This window comes from Drosophila sulfurigaster, chromosome 3, assembly GCF_023558435.1.
Source record: "Drosophila sulfurigaster albostrigata strain 15112-1811.04 chromosome 3, ASM2355843v2, whole genome shotgun sequence".
In the NCBI taxonomy this organism is placed as follows: Eukaryota; Metazoa; Arthropoda; class Insecta; order Diptera; family Drosophilidae; genus Drosophila; species Drosophila sulfurigaster.
The window spans coordinates 34,410,603-34,430,222 of NC_084883.1; the positions used below are offsets into that span (position 1 = coordinate 34,410,603).

Below are 19,620 nucleotides of genomic sequence, written 5' to 3' on the forward strand. Positions count from 1 at the left end.
TATCAAAGATTGATAAGACTCCAATCACTGTAATTACTCAATGTATCAACCTCTCTTTCTCTGCTCGATAGTCCGCCTGGTGCGATAGTGGAGGAGTTGAAGAAGTTGCCGCAATACGTGCAACCGTCGTCAAAGGTGCCACAGTCGAGCACAGTTAAAATGGAAGTGAACACAGATACGCTCGCGGCTCAATTGAAGTGCGACAACGATATCGATAAGATTGTTGTCCATGACGCAGCTGACCAAACAGCTGACCAGATTGTTGAGAAAAGCACCAGCAGCAGCACAACGAATCACAGCGAGACGAGCACGCAGGAAGAGACCAGAGATGAGAGCAGCCAAAGCTCAACGAAAACACAACGCACGATTACAACCAAGGTGATTACCACCAAAACAAGCAGCAGCAGCAGCACTTTAAGCAGCAGCAGCTCCTCTTCGATCTTCAAGAGTCCCACATCGGATATTGCCTTCAAGCTGCAACCCTACGATGAACGCGAGGATCACGAGGAGCAGCAATCGACACCTATTACAACCACAACCATCCATGAGGAACGTCGTGTGGTTAGCGAGCAGCAAGTGTTGAGTGAGCGTCGCACCAAGGATGCTTTGACAGGAGAGGAGCAGCTGCTGACCAGCGCCGAATCAAAATCGAGCAGTGCACGCTTCAAGAAGATCAGCAGCAACGACAATCTGCTCGACCTTGCGGATGTCGAGCAGCTGCAGCCGTTGACTGCCACCGTCTCGGCGGAGACGCGTCTCACGGAGCGTTTGGATAATCCACAGGATAAACAGAGTATTGAACAGGGTATTTTGACCTTATCCGAATGTGGCAAACAGCTGCAGCTGTCCGAGAATGGCGGCATCACCTACACCGAGGTCGAGGAGACCGAACAGCAAACCTATTTGGAGGGCCAACAGACTTTGAATGACGAACCCGTCGATGACAATGCTTTGCCCACACTGGAGCGTGAGCTCAGCGAAACGATGATAGTCAGCAAGGATGGCGAGAAGCAGGTGACAAAGCGACTGGAACAGAGCAAAGATACGACCGGCAAGAAGGGTGCCAAGCTGCTCAAGAAGACCGATGAGGAACGCCGCCTGGAGCAGGAGGCACAAAAGCTCATCGAAAGCTATCAGAAGGTCAAGAAGGAGGCGGAGAAGCTCTACAAACTGGAGCTAGCTGACGATGAGCAAGGCTTTGATCTGAGTGCCTTTGAGCAGGTGGAGAATCATGCCGAGCAACCTGCTGCTCCGGTTGAAGTGGAGCAGACAGTTGAGAAAACTACTGTTGAGCAAGTGATTGAATTGCCCGCTGAGGAGCCAGTGATTAAACTTCCCACAGTGGAGGCTACGATTGCACTGCCCATTGTCGAAGACGACTTGGGCTATGTGCTGCACAAGAACATCATAGACACACCCAAAGCGGAGGCAGCGCCCAAATCGAAGCCGCCTGTGCCCAGCAACAAGCCCAAAGTGTCGTCGGCTGTCATCAAGCCCAAAACAGCTCCTCCACCAGTGCCGAGCAAGCGCAGCGAACTGAGCCTGAATGTCAAGCCGACGCCAACCCAACGACGCAGCAGCCTCGAGTTGACGCCACCACCGAAGCCACTGGAGCGCATTATTGTGGGCGTCGAGCAGAACGAACCGAACGAAGAACCAAGTGCAATTATTACCTTGGCCAGCGTGGATTTGCCCAATGTCAACAACAAATCTAATGACAATCTTGTCGCCCAGGCTGTCGATTTGCTGCAGGATGAGCTGCACTTTGAGAGCCATCAGTTGCCGAATGCCGCAGCAACAACGAAGCAACAACAACGCCAGATTGAGGGTGAAGTTGAAGAGGAGGCGGAAAGTGCAAAGGGGCAAGTGAATGGCGGAGTATTGAGCGCCAGCTCATCGATGACATCAACAGCTTCGTCATCGTCGTCGCTGGCAACGACGCCCATAACAACGCCAATTTTGGTATCAGCAACGTCATCACTAGATTCGGTCAAAAGTGTCATCGAGGTCATCAATGGCAATGCCACTGACAGCGTCGAAAATCACAGCACCAATAACAGCAACAGCAACAACAACAACGACAGCTGCCTCAATGGAGGCGTCACAGCTGTTGAGCCACCTAACGAGGAGGCGGACGATGTGCAGGATGTGTCAACATTGGCGTTTGATAGAGAACACGAAACAGGTGAGTGCATGTCATGTCATGATAACATCTCTCTGGGTGTGACGCACGGCATTCTGGCTTAAGCCAAGAGCTCAGTGCACTAACAGTCCACATATCGTTAATGGCCAACAAACGCTTCTAGCCACGTTTGGCATCAGAGGGCAAGTGTTGCATTTTATATCACTTGTTTAGCAAAGGTGTAGCAAGTCATTAAGTTATATTGTATTATGATAATAGCGTCATAATTCTTTATAGAATATTATATTCTTTCGATGCTCCTAACTGCGTTGTATTTCCTATAGAAAACCAAGTATTAAATTACAGTGGAGTTTTCTTAACCAAATATAGTATTAAGTATATTTTTTAATATTTCTTCGGAATATTAATTGGACATATTGAATCATATTATGTAATAATCTTTCTAAGCCTTACCTTACTTTAAATTAATGTGCTTTAAATTGTAAAATTTATGTGCATAACTAGAGGGTGAAATTTGTTACATGGACAATATTAAACCCATGGCATTAAGTAGATGACAACAATTTTGATGATTATTCAAATTTCAACTACTCGATTTGCCTTAAAATTCTGCCCAAAACTCTTCTAAGCTCTTCTTAGTAAATACAGGATATAATCCTTCTGTATATTAACTACCTTCGAATTGGAACCTGCAAAATTGAAATTTAGCAAACGAAATTAAAAATCGATGCTCATCGACAATCGCTTTCCTTGGTAAATACCTCAGAATACGAATCCAAAATTGATGGCAGCAAATGAACACACAGAGCAATATTGCCAGCGCAGAACTCTAGACTCTAGAGGCTTGTGCTCCAATTTCTCCATAATATTATTTTGCAATTTTTCGGGGCGATTCTGTTTGCTGTTAATGGTCTGTAGATATCTCCCTATGGTTTGGCATTCAATTGCAAATTTACCGCAAATGCGCAGCACTGAAACTGACAGGAAGGACGAGAAGAACTGAAAGAGGTTTTTTTTTTGTGTGTGTGTTGTTTGCTAGTGGGTTGGGTGGGTAATGGGAGACAGTACTGTGTATATAGTGCTGTGGTCTATTTGGGGTGAAGTTCCCCTTGCGGGGCCGCTTAGTAAGTTGATTTTTGACAAGTTTCGTCTCTAAAACTGTCAGTCTGTTCAGTCGGACGCATCCAATTATTGGTCTCCATATGAGTTTGTACTATTCAACGCTATTTCCTCTCACTCTTCCCTCACTCACTCTATCCCCCTACTTTGCCCGGTCGTTGCTGAGCCGCTCTCTAGTGACCGCAATTTTGAGAGCTGAAAATGTTCTATACTTTTCGCCTGCGTCCCTATTTTTTGGCCATATGCAAAATGCCACTAATGGACTTTATGGACTTGATGCCACCCCAAAAACTGACTCTGAAGCGTTGTTCCGATTTAGGACAACAGTTTTGTTTGGTCAGTTCGCTCTAGTTATTAGTGGTCAACTTTTGCCAAAAGTGTGAATGCAATTTTAGCAGAAACTGTTTCAACTAGCTTCACGTTTTTGCAGAGAAATGTTTTCGTTGCACTTTACGGGGTTTGGGCTACTTTAAGGTTAAAAATTATGTGTTTACTTCCACGATTCTTAAACGAATTGTTTTTTAATATTGGACGAAAATAATTGTATTGAATAATTGTTTTTATTTTTAATAGTATTTTATGATTTTTGTATTTTAAAGTGCTAGAAAGAAATGTATTTTTTCTCAATTATTTTATTAATAATACCATTTAATTCTTATTTTAATGTGCTAGAAAGGAACACGTGCTTTTTATCTGTTGAAAACATTTCACGAAAATATTTTACCTCTTTTCTATCAAGTATTGTTTTTCATTGTTTTAAGCATTTAATTCCAACAACTGTCGATAAATCGAAACAATTTTCTGGCATTTGGAATTCATTAAAACGACTATAGAATATTGGCCAGCGCATTTGACTATCAAAATATGAATTTTACATTTAATTTCGCATGTAAAGCGTAATGGATGAAATATGGTCGAATTGCCGTCGACAATACAATGTGAATTATATTCTTAAATATGCCAGAATTTTATTTTAGCAGCATACAGAACAAATTATTTTTATTTAACCTGTATGTGTTTGTGTGCATGTGGTCGATATAAACAAAAAGTAGCAATCAGAAAAGCAAAAAACAACACGTTGCCACCAAAAATGCAAATTTTTGGGTCTGTGAAAGGTAAAAATAATACAATTGCATTGCGTATACGACGCGTATGCAGTGCAGATGCATGAATACTGTATATCTATCTCGCTCTACTATAATTGTTTGGCTTAAATATTTCATGTGCATTGGATTTGCGTTACCTGTGCAAACGAGTCATTTACATTTTGGGTTACAGACCAAAACAACAACAAAAACAACGAAAGCAACGGCAACAAAATCAAATCGAAATCAATAGGGGCAACCGCAGAGAGGTGTGTTGTTCAGGTGGGCCGGGGATCATATATAAAATATTGGCAAAATGTTTTAATTAAACAAAAAACTGACAAATATTGGCACCTGGCTGTGCAAGCAAGGCCAAAACAACAGGTGCGTGTGTGTGTGTGTGTGAGGATAGCAAAAGGAATTTGCATACCAAAATGCATTTCGGTGCGTCCAGATTGGATGGCTGGCATCCCCACCACGAAATATTAATGCGATTTTGCTGGACACTGAATTGCAATTTGCATAACGGCACAGTGGGTCATATAGCTTGTAATGTGCTAGATTTTATTGAACTATTTATTCCGTATCTAATCAATAGCTGACAATTGAATTCCATTTCACAAATTTTGTATTTCTTTGTAAATAATCATAAAATCAATTACTATATGACGTCATCAATCGATCGGGAGCTAGTCTTATCCAATGTGCTGATAGTAATAGAATTTTTGGCATTTATGGTTTTATTTTCCATTGCCTTAGAGGTGGGGTGTTTTTCTGGTTTAAACTCAACAAATTGCAATTTATGCAAACATTCTGTGGATTTTTCTTCCTTTTTGCGTTTTCTTCGCATTTATCATTGTTCTGCATAAATGTAATTAAAGCAAAGTTTTTCTGGTATTTTGTGGTCATAAAAAGAGTTATTATCACACAACGCCGAATTTCATAATTACAAACCATTGTCTGCCCCTCTTTTTATTGTTCTCTCTCTCTCACTCTCTGATAATTATTTTTATAACCAAAGTGCATTGATATTGGTTGTGTGTTCTCTTATCGGCTGTCAACAAATTTGTCTGTGTTTTATGATTCCATTTCGCTGTCCATATGGCCAGATTGCCTCGATACGACATTTTTCCCGATAACATCCTTATCATTACGGCCAACAAGCTAAGCGTGTTGTGTTCGTTCCCAACCATCCTTTTGTCCCCACCGCCACCCCACATGAAGCGAACAGCCTTGTTGATCTCGCTAATCCGTAAACAGTTACCACTCAACCGCACAAACTGAGCTCAACTTGCAGTTAACCCTGTTTGCCTTCAGCTTCAGCTATCCGTTGTTCACCAGCACGAGTGCCCAGGGCTTCACTCCTGTTGCTTCCCGTTCAATGCTCAGTCAGTGCACTCAACACTTTGAAATTGGATTTTGAGCCATAATGACCAACTGACTGGCAAGCTCGCCAGCTGTGGTCTTGTTCCGACCTCCGACCTTCCTCCCGCTGTCGCTGCCAACGCTTGGCATAATTGCTTTTGGGCACATGGCACCCGCTTAGACGACTTGCAGGGACCACTTTATTCTCCACTGGGCTAATGAAAATGCATGACAGCAAAGTTGGCACAGGATGTTAGGGTATTTGTTGAACTGCATGAGAGTAGCTGGCATTTGCAATGAGACTTGTGCTGCACAAATAAAAGCTTTTCAATTGTTGTCGATTGCAATTCCCTTTAGTACCAGATTGATTGCAATTTGTTGTTGCATACTCTCAGGCGCCTGAAATAAATGTTGAGTGTAGGAACGACAGGCATATTTTCCAGCACTCGAAAGTATGCAACGAAAAATATTTGCTGCTTTTGCGGGTTTGTGTCTTCTTTGAAAAGTGCTAGACAAATTCAATTTAATTGCTTTATTTATGTATGTAAAATGCTCAATTTATATATAAAATGTTATATAAATGTAGTAAACTATATATTGCTTAGCAATTTTAGTCTTACACTCGAGAGCGCATAAATTATTCGCCTATTCTTTGTTGCTATTCCTTAGGTGTTTTATTTGTGCTCTGGCTTACAATTTTCTATTGACAGCCTTGTCTGTTTATTTGATTACAAGTGCTGTAGACATTTGCCGGTCTCGCTCCGCCTTCTCCCCTTTCGCCCTCTGACTGATTTTGTGTGTGTGTCACGAACATTGCGCAAAATTTATCGCTTTTGTGAATTCGAAATTAATTTGAAATTAATTTTCAATTCGATTTTTCGGGGTTTCCTTCTCGTGTGTGTTTTTGTTGTTATTGCAGTTGGTTTTCATGTAATTACATGTCGAATCGGTTGACTGTTGTGGTTATTGTTGTTGTTGTTGGCGCCTCGGGGTCTTTTGATTAGATTTTGTAGCTAATTTTGCTGTTTTGCGGTTTTCTCGTTTTCAAATTGTTTGGTAAATAAAAAGTGTCGAGTGTTGGTTATGGGTTTTTTTGGTTGATGTCGCATTGTGTGTGAAATAGAATGTACACAAATACTAGGTGAAAATGGACATTTAAACTTGATAAGCAGAACTTTATTAACAGCTCGAATGCACCTCAATCAAAGTGCCATCAATCGAGCGAATTAATGGTAATCAATATGGAACCGTTAGCTAAACCGCAATGCAACGGTTTAACGACCAATACGAATTGGTAGCCACAAAACCGATTGGCACCACAAAATGCTGTCAAGTTTCCAGTTGATTTGATTGATTTTAAATGGCATTTAATTTGACAATCGATGAGCCAGAAAATGCAACACCCTCTCAAACACTTTGAGACGCGTTCGACCATAGGTCAAAGAGCAAACTGATTGACTGACTGATTCAATTCGCTGCAACGCAACACGATTCCGATTCGTTTCAGTATCGATTCAATTTGATTTGTTGCCAGCAGCTGCCATAAAGCATCAGCATTTCTCTCGTTCACTTTATAAATATGCAAAATAATCTCGAGACTGGCAAAAGTAATTGCAAAACTGGCAACTGGTTGAAGAGGAAAGAAAAACCCGAATGAACTGCAAGATGATATGGCAAAGGGCAAATGATGGAATTGCTGCACTCAATGCCGTTCTTCCATTTCAACTGAATATCACCCAAAAGTCATTTACTGTCCACTCAGGCAATTCACTTGAGAAATATGAATTCAGTTCTCTTTCGCTTTTATGTCAGCCCTTTTTCACATATACTTGCAGTTGTATATTGGCTTCAGAGTCGTTTACAAAAAACATAAAGATGAACAACATTTCATTTGACAGTGATTCTTGAGCATTGGGTCAATATTGTCAGTGCCATTTAAGGATCTTAAATGGTTGATAGGCAAACAATGTGGATTCTCATTGAATTGGGCAGCGAGCTCTGAGTTAAAATTGCAAATAATGTAATTGAAAAATCTTTCGAGTTTTCTTTCTGACTGGTAAAGTAAATTCAATGCCATCAAGATAAAAAAACAATTAATTGAAATTAATTGCAATGATTTTGCAGTAGATAAAAACGGCATTATAACATACAATAAATAAAGCAAATTAATAAAGGAAATAATGAAGTAAAGCAAACATTCTATATGTAAAAAATTTACTTCCAGGGTCAACACATTTCTTGTGTTTACATTAGTTTATTTAGTTGACAAAAACATTGTTGATTTTTCTATTTTTATTTTGAAATTTTCATCTTTTTTTGTTTAGTTTTATTGGAAATTAAATTGGCTAATTTGCACAAAACATTTTCTTTAGCGTATTTATCATGAATATTGAAATATTTGAATATCAATAATTAAATAAGAGTAGTGTAAAAAGTTACTGGTTATGTAGCATCTCAATTATCTGAAAATTTTTATCAACTATTTGATTTCTTAGTAAATTCACTAAGCTAATATTAAACTGGTTGACTAATCTAAGATTCCTTTTATAATATTCTAAAATGTTAAGGTTTTAACTTGTGTCATTACAAACAAATATGTATTTTTTTTTATTTGTAAAGTAACACTTAAAATAAAGCTGACTTATCTGATCAGCTGCCCAGCATCCTTGTTGGAAGTTAACCAATAGGCAAATACGGAGACAAAATCCCAAAGCTGAACTTTAGTTGCATTCTCTAGTTAGTTAGCGGCACAATGAAAGCCTTAATTAACAGCCACACCCAAAGTCCGAGGCGTGAAGGAAAATAAAAAATCTTTAGCTAATTATTTAACACTTGCTGCATGTCCAATTTGGTGCGCAAGTCGAGTCAGTCGAGCAAAGCAAAGGCAAAGCAAAGGCGAAAAGCAAGAGAAATCCATTGGGAAGGCGAGACATGACTTCATTTTCATTGTTTTATCGCACTCAAATCGCAAAACGTTGAGCTTGAGTCTCACACATGGGCAGCACACATCATAAATGTCAACCTGGCGAGAATTATGACACACAATGTGCACAAAAAAACCCAGAGAAAGAAAAGCAAATAGCAAATGGGGTGAATGAATATTGGGGAGGCAGGAGGAAAGAGGAAAGGACAGCAACTGCGACAGCAACTGTGATGAAGTCATAGAGTGCATAGAGTGTGTGCTTGGGGTTCTCTACTTATGACTGTGTTTTGGGTTCTGCTATCTGGAAGTTAAGATTTCGTGGTCCGTGACCATTTGGCAATGTGATAATTGCAGCTGCCTGTGTCGCAGTCGCAGTCGCAGTCGAAGTGGAAGTCGATGTCGAGACTCGTACCCAGAAGCAGATCTTTGTAATGAGGCATAGCCGTGAGCTTGGCTTGGGATCCGAGGCTCGGAGGTTTGGGATCGGGAATCAGGGGTTCGGCTTGGTTGCGTTTGACACTAAAGTGCAGCTGGGCTTGGCAAAGCATTCTCTAGCTGCCATCTCGCTCTATTCCGCATATATACCTCGCTCTTTCACTCTTCGGCTACTGTTGCACATTTTTCGCTTTGTTTCGCATTTAATGTGACAATGTCACTTTGTTGTTGTTGTTGCTGTTTATCTGTCTGTTAATTTGCAACGCGTTGCAAGTTCACACTCTTAATTGGATTTGAAAGTGCAGAGAGACAGCACTTGATATTGCCTCCACCCCCTGACACCTTCTTCTTCATCTGACTTTCCTCCTTCTCAGCCGCACAAAAAAAAAAAAGAGAAACAGTTAAGAAGTTTTGCCGAGACATGACAACTGATTAGTTTGGGTTTGTTTTTGGCCAACCTACAGAGCCTGCGAATGGGGTTAACCCGGCCACAATTGTGGCAGCAATTGCAATTGCGATTGCAACAACCTGAGTTTGAGTTTGCAACTGACATCTGCCAAGGCTGTTAATGAGTTGAGCTTAATGATAATGGTTTCGAGTGGGGGCAGCAGTTGAACGTTTGAATGTGGCCTGTTGCTTGTAGGAGGTGAAAGAACCACAAACATTAAACGCTGATAGTTATTGAATTGACTCGAGTGTCAAGCCCAAAACGTCCTGTCGACTGAGTCATAAAGAACACCGCTGTCGCAGTTGCCGCACTTTAAGAGACACTCTTTTCTCTCTGACTGGTGTGAAAACCAAAACTTCCCATGCAAAACGTGCCACGCACGCCAAGAAGGCAAAAAGCGAGAGCTGCAGTGATAATGATTGACTGTAAAATACCTGTCAAATTTAAAACTGAATTACATCGATTTTTAATTTAGTACACATTGGTTGATAAAATGCTTTAAGCAACACGATATTTGCTGATAGTAATCTTTAAAGTTCTATAACATGTAATTTTATCAAAAAATACCTTATAATATAAATAACAATATTAGTGAACTTAATTTTATTGAATTATATGCGACTTTTTTGTTGACTGTTCCAAAATTTCAAAAGGTGGATTAATCCTTTGATATATCAAGCAATTCTATATATTTTGATAGTTTACTACAGTTAAAAGATCTCTGCAAAGTTTGATTTAGATACAAGCAAAGAATATTATTATACGATGCCAAAAATAAACCATGATGAGATGTTTTTAGTTATAAAATGCACATTTATTATAAAAATCTACATTTACAATTTTTTTATTAAGATCGAAATAATCTTAAATAAAGATTTGCAACAACTTTTCCATATATGTAGATTGTTTTTTCTCTGAGTAGGGACTGAAAATATTACTTATAAAAATACCGATAGTAGAAAGTAACGTTGGATGGAAATAGTGCTAAAATGTACTACAGTAAAAACTTCCTTATAGATATTCCTTTAAGTGATCTCTTTTTCTATGGCGATTAGTGTCAGAAGATTGTGCTGCCAAGAGATGTTTCACTCTAATGATATATTAATAGCTATACATTTTTAATATTCTATAAGACAGTTTGTTATACCCTTTCTTAACTTCAGCTCCTACCCTGCTTTTCTTTTGCTTGTCGGGTATAAACACGAAATTAATAAAGATGCAACACGTTGCAACGTTGCAGCAGCACATTAACACCTCTACAGAGATCGGCCGCAGCGTGCGGCTTAAATTAACAAAATTTAACGCATCGCAAAATTTTAGCAGCGCTCTTTTTTTTTGTGTGTGCGGTTTCGTTCATTCTTTTTATTTTTTTGTCAACGTGGGCAGTGGGTCGACGGCGGCGCAACTGAGATTGAAGACAGACAGGAAGCGGGCGGGAGAGAAGAGGGCGGGACAGTGGAGGGCAGAACAGGATGGGAGTTGCCATGACGACGTGGCGCGGACAGGCAAAGCGAAAAGCGAAAAGCGCAAACCAAGCTGAAAATTGCTTAATCCTGCTGACAAGACAGCCTAGCGCTAAAAACGAGCCGAACGAACGAACAAACGAACGAAGGAGAAGGATACCCCAGTGTAGTGTAGTGCAGACTCTGTCTGGCGTCCAGTGAGCGGAGACCTGCTGACTGGGCAGCTGCTGACAGAGGGCGTTGCAGCGCATAATTATGCATATTGCAGACTGTGTTGCACAAGCGCGTTTGCAACACTGACTGAGGTGGAAGAGAAGACTGAGAACTCGCCTCGCCTCGACTCAGTTTTGTGGTAATAAAGCAATGCATCACTTCGATGTTGCGTCGACTCTTTCCTCACTTCTCTCTCTCACAGTCTTCTCTTCTGCTTGCTCGCTGAAAATGTTGACGCATCGTAACTTAGCTTATTTGTGGCCTTGAGCATCAAATGTTGTAATTGAGTTTTGTGTTTTATGATTATGCGAGCATCTCGCAAGGTAAAAGAGAGGTTTTATTAGCCCTTTCCCTCCTTCAGTCCAGTCCAGTCCAGTCCAGTCCAGCGAAGTCTTTAGTGTGTGGGCTCAATCCTCAGTCTTCGCTTAACGTGCCACTTAAACTGGCCAATAGACGTTCGCAGCTAAATTGAATTAGCCACACGTCCGCTGAGTGAGTTATTTAACCTGGCCCGCAGCTGCAAAACTCTTTTTCCTGGTTCCCAACCCGAAACCCTTTTGCGATGAAGATTCCCACTCTCCTCCATTAGCATTGACAACAACTTTTCTCCCGGCAAAGAAGTACGATAAGATGCTGCGGATTTAGTTGTGATCAGGGCAGAATTGTGTTGTCATCTCTTGCACTTAACGAGGCTAATACGTGCTTGACATAAAATTGTTCGCAATGCGTCAGATTTCACTCTATAAACTCTATAACCGACTGATCGGAATGATAAGCTGATTTTCTAGGGCGATAAGAAACTCGAGTGTATGTTAAGGCTTTTTTATTGGAATTTTTGTGCGATTTTAGATTGTTTTTGGAGTTGATTGTAGTTGAAAGATATTTTAGATATTTTAATGAAATTGATTAGAATTAACATTTGAGAATTACAAATATTAAGTGATAAGAAACTTAAGCGAAGTTTTCTTTGATGGAACTTATTGTTTATTTATTATTCATTAATTTATAATTATTTAATTCATTACTTCAAATACTTATATTATATTATCATTAATTTCTATTTATTTAAAACTATTCAGAGTATTTCATTTTCGACGTCTTCAAGTTACCTCACGAATTGTGCTCGCTTTTATTTCGTCTGCTCTTTGCCATCACATTGTTGATCTCTTTTAGCATTTACACGTTTTGTACTCATATCTGGAATTGCAAAGCCAACTTCAACCGCATCTGCAGCTCAATCTGCAGAGCAGCTCCAACTGTGGCTTTTATGTTCATGTTTATGGCCAAGTCGTTTGCACTGATTTGCGCAATCATCTTGACCTTTTGTCACCTTCGCCGTAGGCGCATCTTAACCACAAAATAATCAACAATCAAATGGAATAAAACAGAAAAGAAAACTGACATGAATTTCAGTTGTTTTTGGCATGACAGCAAATCCTGGCCCAGTTCACATATCGCATTACAATTCGGCCGCAATTTTGTTGGCGGCAGCTGCTGTGTTACCCTCTGTGCCCCTCTTGCACCCTGCCGCTGCTCACTTGCCACCTCCCACAACTGACACAACTGTTAGCCTAGGTTGCCATGCAACGTTTGCCAGTTGCCCAAAACTGTAAACTGCAAAGGAAAAATTAAATTCGTGCTGCGCTTTTGCAATCCTTCCGCTGCCCTTTCTCTCCCCTCTCTCATTGTATGATTGACCGCACCCGCTTGTTGCCCCCGCTGAGCTCGCAGGCTGCCCCAGACTGGGGGCAACTTCAGCGGTTCCGACTGGCGTTAATATTAAAAATAATTTGCGTGCGAAATTATTCATGTTGCACAAGGCAAATCTTGTGGCAATTATCGCAGCACGTCGCGTCTGCCTTCAGGTTGCAAGCCGTATCTGTTGACGTGGCTTTGTTGTTGCTGCCGTTGTTGCTCTTCTTGTGTGTGTGTGTGTGTTTGTTGTTTGTGGTGGCGGCAATTGCAAACAGAAAATCGGTTTAAACCGCAGCGTCAAAAGGACAGCGCTCGCATCGCCGGACTCGCATCATAACGCCGCATTGAACGATGATGCAGCAGCAAGCTGCATGCTGCATGCTGCATGCAGCAAAAGCGCGAGGCAATGTCAGCAATGTTGCCCCAAGGCCTCGACATCGCCTGCGTGCCGTTCACTGCGTTGACTGCGTTGACTGCGTTGTTGTTTGTCTGCAGTCTGCAGTCACATCCTGGACAGACGCTGTGCATTGCCAATCATCAGCATTTGGCACATGCAGCGAAGCACACATACACACACACACACATATAACACACACACGCACTCACACTTACTCAGATATGAATTGACATTCACTGACTCATTTCCCCACACTGTTGACATTGACAGTTATGGCCAGAAGTGTATTTGCACAACAATACGGAGACAGCTATAGATGCAGATACTTGTACGGATACAGATACATCTGCAGCTATGCAGATACGGATTTAGTCAGATATACGCACACTTAGATAAATAGAGAACAAGTATGTTATGATTAAATATGTCATAGCAGCATGAGTTTTGGCTCTGTGGCTGCTCTTGTTATCCTTGGCTGCGGTTGGCTTCTGATCCTGTTTCTGTTATCCTATAAACCTTTAGTTGCTTAGAGATTCAATGCAGCTACTAGACAACAAGAGAGTGAAGGAATTTAAATTAAATTTTAAGTGGATAGTGGGAAAAGTGTCTATTTTATGTATAACATGTATATAGATGAAAAGACTTTACATTTAGGAACATTTTTAGTAAAGTATGATTTTAAATAACATTTTCTTAACCAGAAAAGACTAAGAAATGAGTTAAGATATAACATAACAGTTCTAAAAATGTAGTATAACTCTTTTCCTATACATACAAAACAATAATTTAAAAGAAACTTTTTGAAGTTTCTCTGAACTTAAATTCCTTTTAATTTAAGTTTTAGTAGTTTCAGAATTTTTATTGTCTGTTTTCTACATGCAGCTTAAGCTTGGAAATTACGTTTGATTCTGCACTTTTATTTCTATTTCAATTACTTATTACTAAAATAAGATGCTTATTTTCATATACCAGTTTGTTTTATCTACCATTATTAAATATGTACTCATTTATTATATACTATTCTTTTTGTAGAAGAACACAAAACATAAAAGAACAGTAAAGATTTATTTCTTAATTTTAAATTTTAACGAAATGCAATTTTTGGTAGTCTTAGACGATTTCAACTCATACTACTATCACAAATTATCTATACATTTATTAGATGACATTGAATAAAATCTAATTAGCGAATGAAAATGTATTCTTCGTTTACTGCACAACAAGTTCTGCTTAAGATCAGCTACTGGTAAAGTGGTTTCCTATTCACTAACTTTACCTAGCTACAAGCGCATTAGAAGGCGACTTATTTAAAGCTTTAATGAGCTTCCAGGGAAATTGTCGTGTCACCCGTTAAGAGCGCCATCTATTGCCGGGGAATGTGAAATATTTTGAGCGTAGCATACTTAAAAGCATATTACGTACTAACTGAAAACGTTTTAAAGGCCTAATGTTTCACACCTCACGCCAACATGCTAATCGATGCAGCATTGCAAGCCTCATGCCTCCATTTTCCCCTCTCTCGCTCCATCTCTCTGGTTTGTATTAGAGAGAACGTTTAGACTACCCACAGCATACTCTCAGGCCTTCTCTATCACGCACAAAATTGCCCGAAAACAATTTTCCACTCAAGCGACGCAGGCAACCAGCTAGAAAAATGCCGCAGCCCGTGGAACGACGTGGAACGACGCATCTTCAGCGTCAGCCGAAGATGCAAATGTATCTATTAAACAGAAATCAGAGGCAGAGCCCCTCAGACAGAGCTCTTAAAGCCCGCAGGCTTCAGTGACAGAGCAGCCTTAAGCCTTAAGCCGATGGCGATGCCAGTCGATGCAGCCGAGTCTGTGACCATTGCTAAGCACTTCACACCAAAGTGTCAATTGCATTTTTTGTGGTTGGTCGCAAAGAGGCAAAACGCAAACTGCTCTTCTCTCCTTCTGTTTCTGTTGCTGTTGTTGATGTTGCCTGCATTGGCATTGGCTTTGGCTTTGGCTTGTTGCTGTTGTTGCTGCTGCTGTGGCATCGGGCACTTAATGCAACAATAAAACAATCAAAGTGTCTAGAAAATCGATGGAAATCAAGGGAACAGCCAGAAACAGCGATGCGAGTCCAAGCTACAACTTCAACTCCAACTTGCAACAGCAGCAGCAACCTCTCCAACTCCAACTCCAGGCTGCAAGTAGCTTGGCCACTTTGAGCCCTGTTGGCTGACTGGCTGGCCAACAAATGGAAATTCAATGTGAAGTGTGCGTATCAGCGACTGTCGCTCTCCAGTGCATCCGAAGACCACACACTTGACGTGACTGTGGCAACAAAACCAAAGTAGTGGCAACTACGGACGGGACGGCTCAAGGGATGGGGGGGCGATGCCACTGGAGAAGCTTGGCTTTTGGTTGCCAGCCACTTGACGATTAAATTGGAGATGAGACGCTGCAACGAAATGATGCAAAAGAATGTGCCATTGCATACAGAAATAAGCAAAGATACTTTTTTTGGAGGCACAATTAATGATAGCTAACGATATAATTGGTACAATAAATGGGAATGTTAATACAATACTTTTAACTAAATGTTATTTAACTATCAACTATCAACGACAATTGTTGATGAACTTTAAATTTGTTTTCTACAAAAGAAGATCTAAAAAATGTTGAAATCCTTAAATAGGATTAAGAGGAATGTTCTGAGAATTTTTAGAAAAATTAATATACAAATTTTTTTATTAAGATATGTTTGTTTATTTAATATTTTCATAATATTAAACAAGTACCATAAACAATATAAAAAATATATAAGAAGAAACAACTATGCTAATTAAATTTCCACTGATTGAAAAGGTATTTAGAATGCTAAGAAAGAATTAAGTCGCTTTGTTATTATGTAATTTTCACGTCAAATTTTTAAAGAATTAATTTTTTTTGTTATCATGGAATATTTTCATAAAATTCTGAAAGAATTAATTTCTTTTTTTTATGCAAAAATGGAATTAATATATAATTTTCACAATGAACAATATACTATTGCAGCTTACTTAGAAATTAGCAATCCTATCCAACTTTTGTCGGCTATGCTATGACGAATTGTTAAAAGAACTATCGATTGTTTGTAATGCTTTGTCATCTCGAATGCTGAGTAAATATATTCAAAACTTAAGCAACATTGTTACATGTAAATGGATGTCTCGTCAGCTGCCCTTTTAACACCTACTCCCACTCAAAACTCTGGCTACTGACTAGCGACTACTGGACTTCTTCCACTCTCTCCCTGTTTTCTCCGTCTCTCTCTCTGGTTGTGGTTCTTTTCACGTGGGTGTTAATTACCCGTGTCCGGGGCTTTGCATCAAACTGTAAGGGAAGCAAGTTGCCGGCAACAACAACAACGACGAGAACGACAACAACTTTTGTCAACGAGACGTCGCCGCTGTGAGTTGTTGTGCAAAGTGCAATCAACTCGGCTGCTGCTGCTGCCCATAAAAGTTGCGCCCTGGACATTTGAACAGACATTTTGGACAGTTTGGGACATTTGTACAAGTTGCAAGTTGAGGCGGCATCGTTTGCAAAAAAGCCCAGCTCGCAGTCCGTGACTTGATGGACGGGGCGTGCAACAGCAACAGCAAGAGCAACAGCAAGAGCAAGAGCAACGGCAACAGCAACGGCTGCGGCAGCTTCTCCGTTGCAGTTAAGGGACATCAAACAAAACTTGAAGGGATTTGCGCCCCAAAATGGCAATGGATGGGGCCAACAAAAGCAAAAGAAGCTACGGATTCGGTTTGGGTTTCACTGCTTTTCGGCATTTTAGCTTTTTGATCATTTTTCAAATGTTTGGGCCATGGCTATGGCAGGTAGAAAGATTGCACCGAGGAGTGAAGCAAGGAAACAAGCATACAGAAGAGTAGACAGTAGAGAGGGGAGAGAGAGGGGGAACAACTGATGCAGCCATTCGCAATGACAAATTGTCGTCGAGGTTCTTTCTCTCTCTTGCTCTCCTGTTCTTTTTCTGGGATAATTTATGGTGTAAAACCGCAAAACTAATAGTGCAGATGCTATAGATAAAGCTACAGTTCTAACATGGCTTAAAGCGTGAAAAGTTGTCTCACTGATCAGCAGTTGCCTAAGAACTGCACAAAATTTAGCGTCAATTTTCATTGACTATCAAATTCAATGTGTGATTAATGGGTTTTTTCTAAGACTGAGGCAGCTAAAGAAATAAGTACTTAACGATTAAGATTATTTTAGATGTGTAAAGATACTCGATTTTATAACAAATTGCTGTTACTTTACTATTAACGTTTAAAAATTTAAGCAAATAAAGTAAAGTTGTATAGGAAAAACTGTTTCAATGAATAGTATTATTATTTATAATTTTATACAATTTATTTGTATAACTTTGTATCTAAACTCGATCATTTAATTTTAGATAACTTAAAGGTAGATGCCAGATATTGTTATTGTTTAAAATGTTTTCTTCTATCATTGAATCTGAATATTTTGTAGATTTGTCAATTTCAGAAAATCTTTAAATATAATATGTTAAAGTTTTCCATTCCATGTAAAGTCTCAGCCGATTGCTCAATAATAAATGTAAGCTCTGTCGATGAAGCATTTACAAGGAAGTATTCCTAAGAATAAATGTTAAGAAAACTCAGTCTATAAAATAGAAAATTTGATAGAGTTTGCCTTGACTGGAAGTACTTGAAAAACAATTGAGTCTTTCGATTGAATGCACTCAGTGTCAGGAATCCGTTTGGTCAGGAAATTGCCACTCACAATTGCCACGCGCATTTCCGTCAGAATGAGACTTAAGAATCTGAATGTGAATCAGCAAGAGTAACAGCAACAGCAACAGCAACAGAATGTGAATCATAGAAGCCACAACTTTGAATTAGAGTGTCAGACAGGCAGGTGAACAGCCAGAATGAACATGATGCGAGATGCAGTTGAAATGGTCTCTAATAGAGCATGGTATGAAACCGAGGCTAAACATCATTTCCCTTTCAGCGAACGTTTTGCAGAAATTGAAATGAAAATTGCGAAATCGAAAAAGCAACCGTCCAGAACGCAACTTTAGCTTAGACTCCAGAATCTTAGGCTGAGATTGAGTCGGCGACTGCGACTGAGCTCAAGTGTCGGGGAGTGTAAGACAATTTACCAACTAAACAACTTCATCTGTCCGTTGCATTAAATGTGTTTCCACCATGCCACCGCCAACCACCATATAGCGAAAGGTTGAGGAGTGTGCTTCTGGGCAGAGCACACACACATACACACACAATCCTACAAAGCTACCCAAACCATTTCCATTTTGCCTCTTTCTCCACGTCCACGTGCCCCCACGGGGCAATGTGCTGGAAGATTGACACAAACCAATTAACATTTGTGCCTTTTATTTCCATGTCAGATGGGGCTTTTTTTTCTTCTGTTTTTGTTTTTGGTCTATGCTTTTGAATTTATCGCACGTTTGGCTGCGTTTACCAGTCAGATCTTGACTTTAACTACGTTTTGCGCTTAGTTCAACTCAGATACTATAGATAGAATGTTAAGGAAAAAGGGGATATAACTGATGTACCTCTCTCTCTCTCTCTCTCTCTATCTTTCACACTCGCCTGCTCTCTCCGACGACGGCAATAATTTTTCCAAATGTTCTGAAAAAAATACAGAAAGAAAAAAAGGAAGGCAACTTTGTTGCACGTCAAAGACGCGTCCCTAACTCCTCGAGTAGAGCAGGCTAATCCATTTATCTATGCCCATAACTCTTAAAATAGCCTAGAAAATTGCACAGGGCCAACTGGCCAAATACTAAAAGACGTTTAAAATGCACTAATTACCCATGCCGAGGCAAGAATGAAATCTTTTTATGCAGATTACTTACTTCGTACACAAGCCGCGTCCTCTAACTGACTTCGTCCCCATTGGCTTGGGCCAACCAGCCAGCCAGCCAGCCAGGCAGCCAGCCGACACTTTGCTGTCCATTTGGAAATTTGCGCGCTTATCGCGGCGGTCAGGCGGCGGCTGCCAAGATGCCCAACACAGTACAGGACACGACTGGACAAGAACGGGCTAACGAAAAGAAATTGAGCGTAAGGCAGGCAGCCAACTGTTGGATACGAGGTTCACAAAAAGATAAGCATGTAGCGAGTAGCTACAGCTTGATAGTGCAACGCGCAAGGGGTTACTCTAGGCACACACAGCTGGCTAATTAAAATTAAAATAAAATAAAATACAAAGAGAAGAAAAAACTATGCAAAGTTTTGTAAGCAAAAGTTGCAAAATTGTTGCAGAAAATGTTAAGTAGACAAAGTGCTGCAGACATAATGAACGACCAGATTGCTGAGAGACTG

General features: G+C 40.2%; 1 protein-coding gene across 3 annotated transcripts in view; it reads left to right on the forward strand.

The window, feature by feature from the left end:
• The window catches only part of LOC133846136 (DEP domain-containing protein DDB_G0279099), a 151,906-nt gene that overhangs the window by 28,352 nt on the left and 103,934 nt on the right, over positions 1-19,620 (forward strand). For all 3 annotated transcript variants that reach the window (XM_062280907.1, XM_062280905.1, XM_062280906.1), the window contains one exon: positions 72-2,185. In XM_062280907.1, the coding sequence (XP_062136891.1) occupies positions 72-2,185 (2,114 nt within the window). The remainder of the gene's footprint in view (positions 1-71; positions 2,186-19,620) is intronic.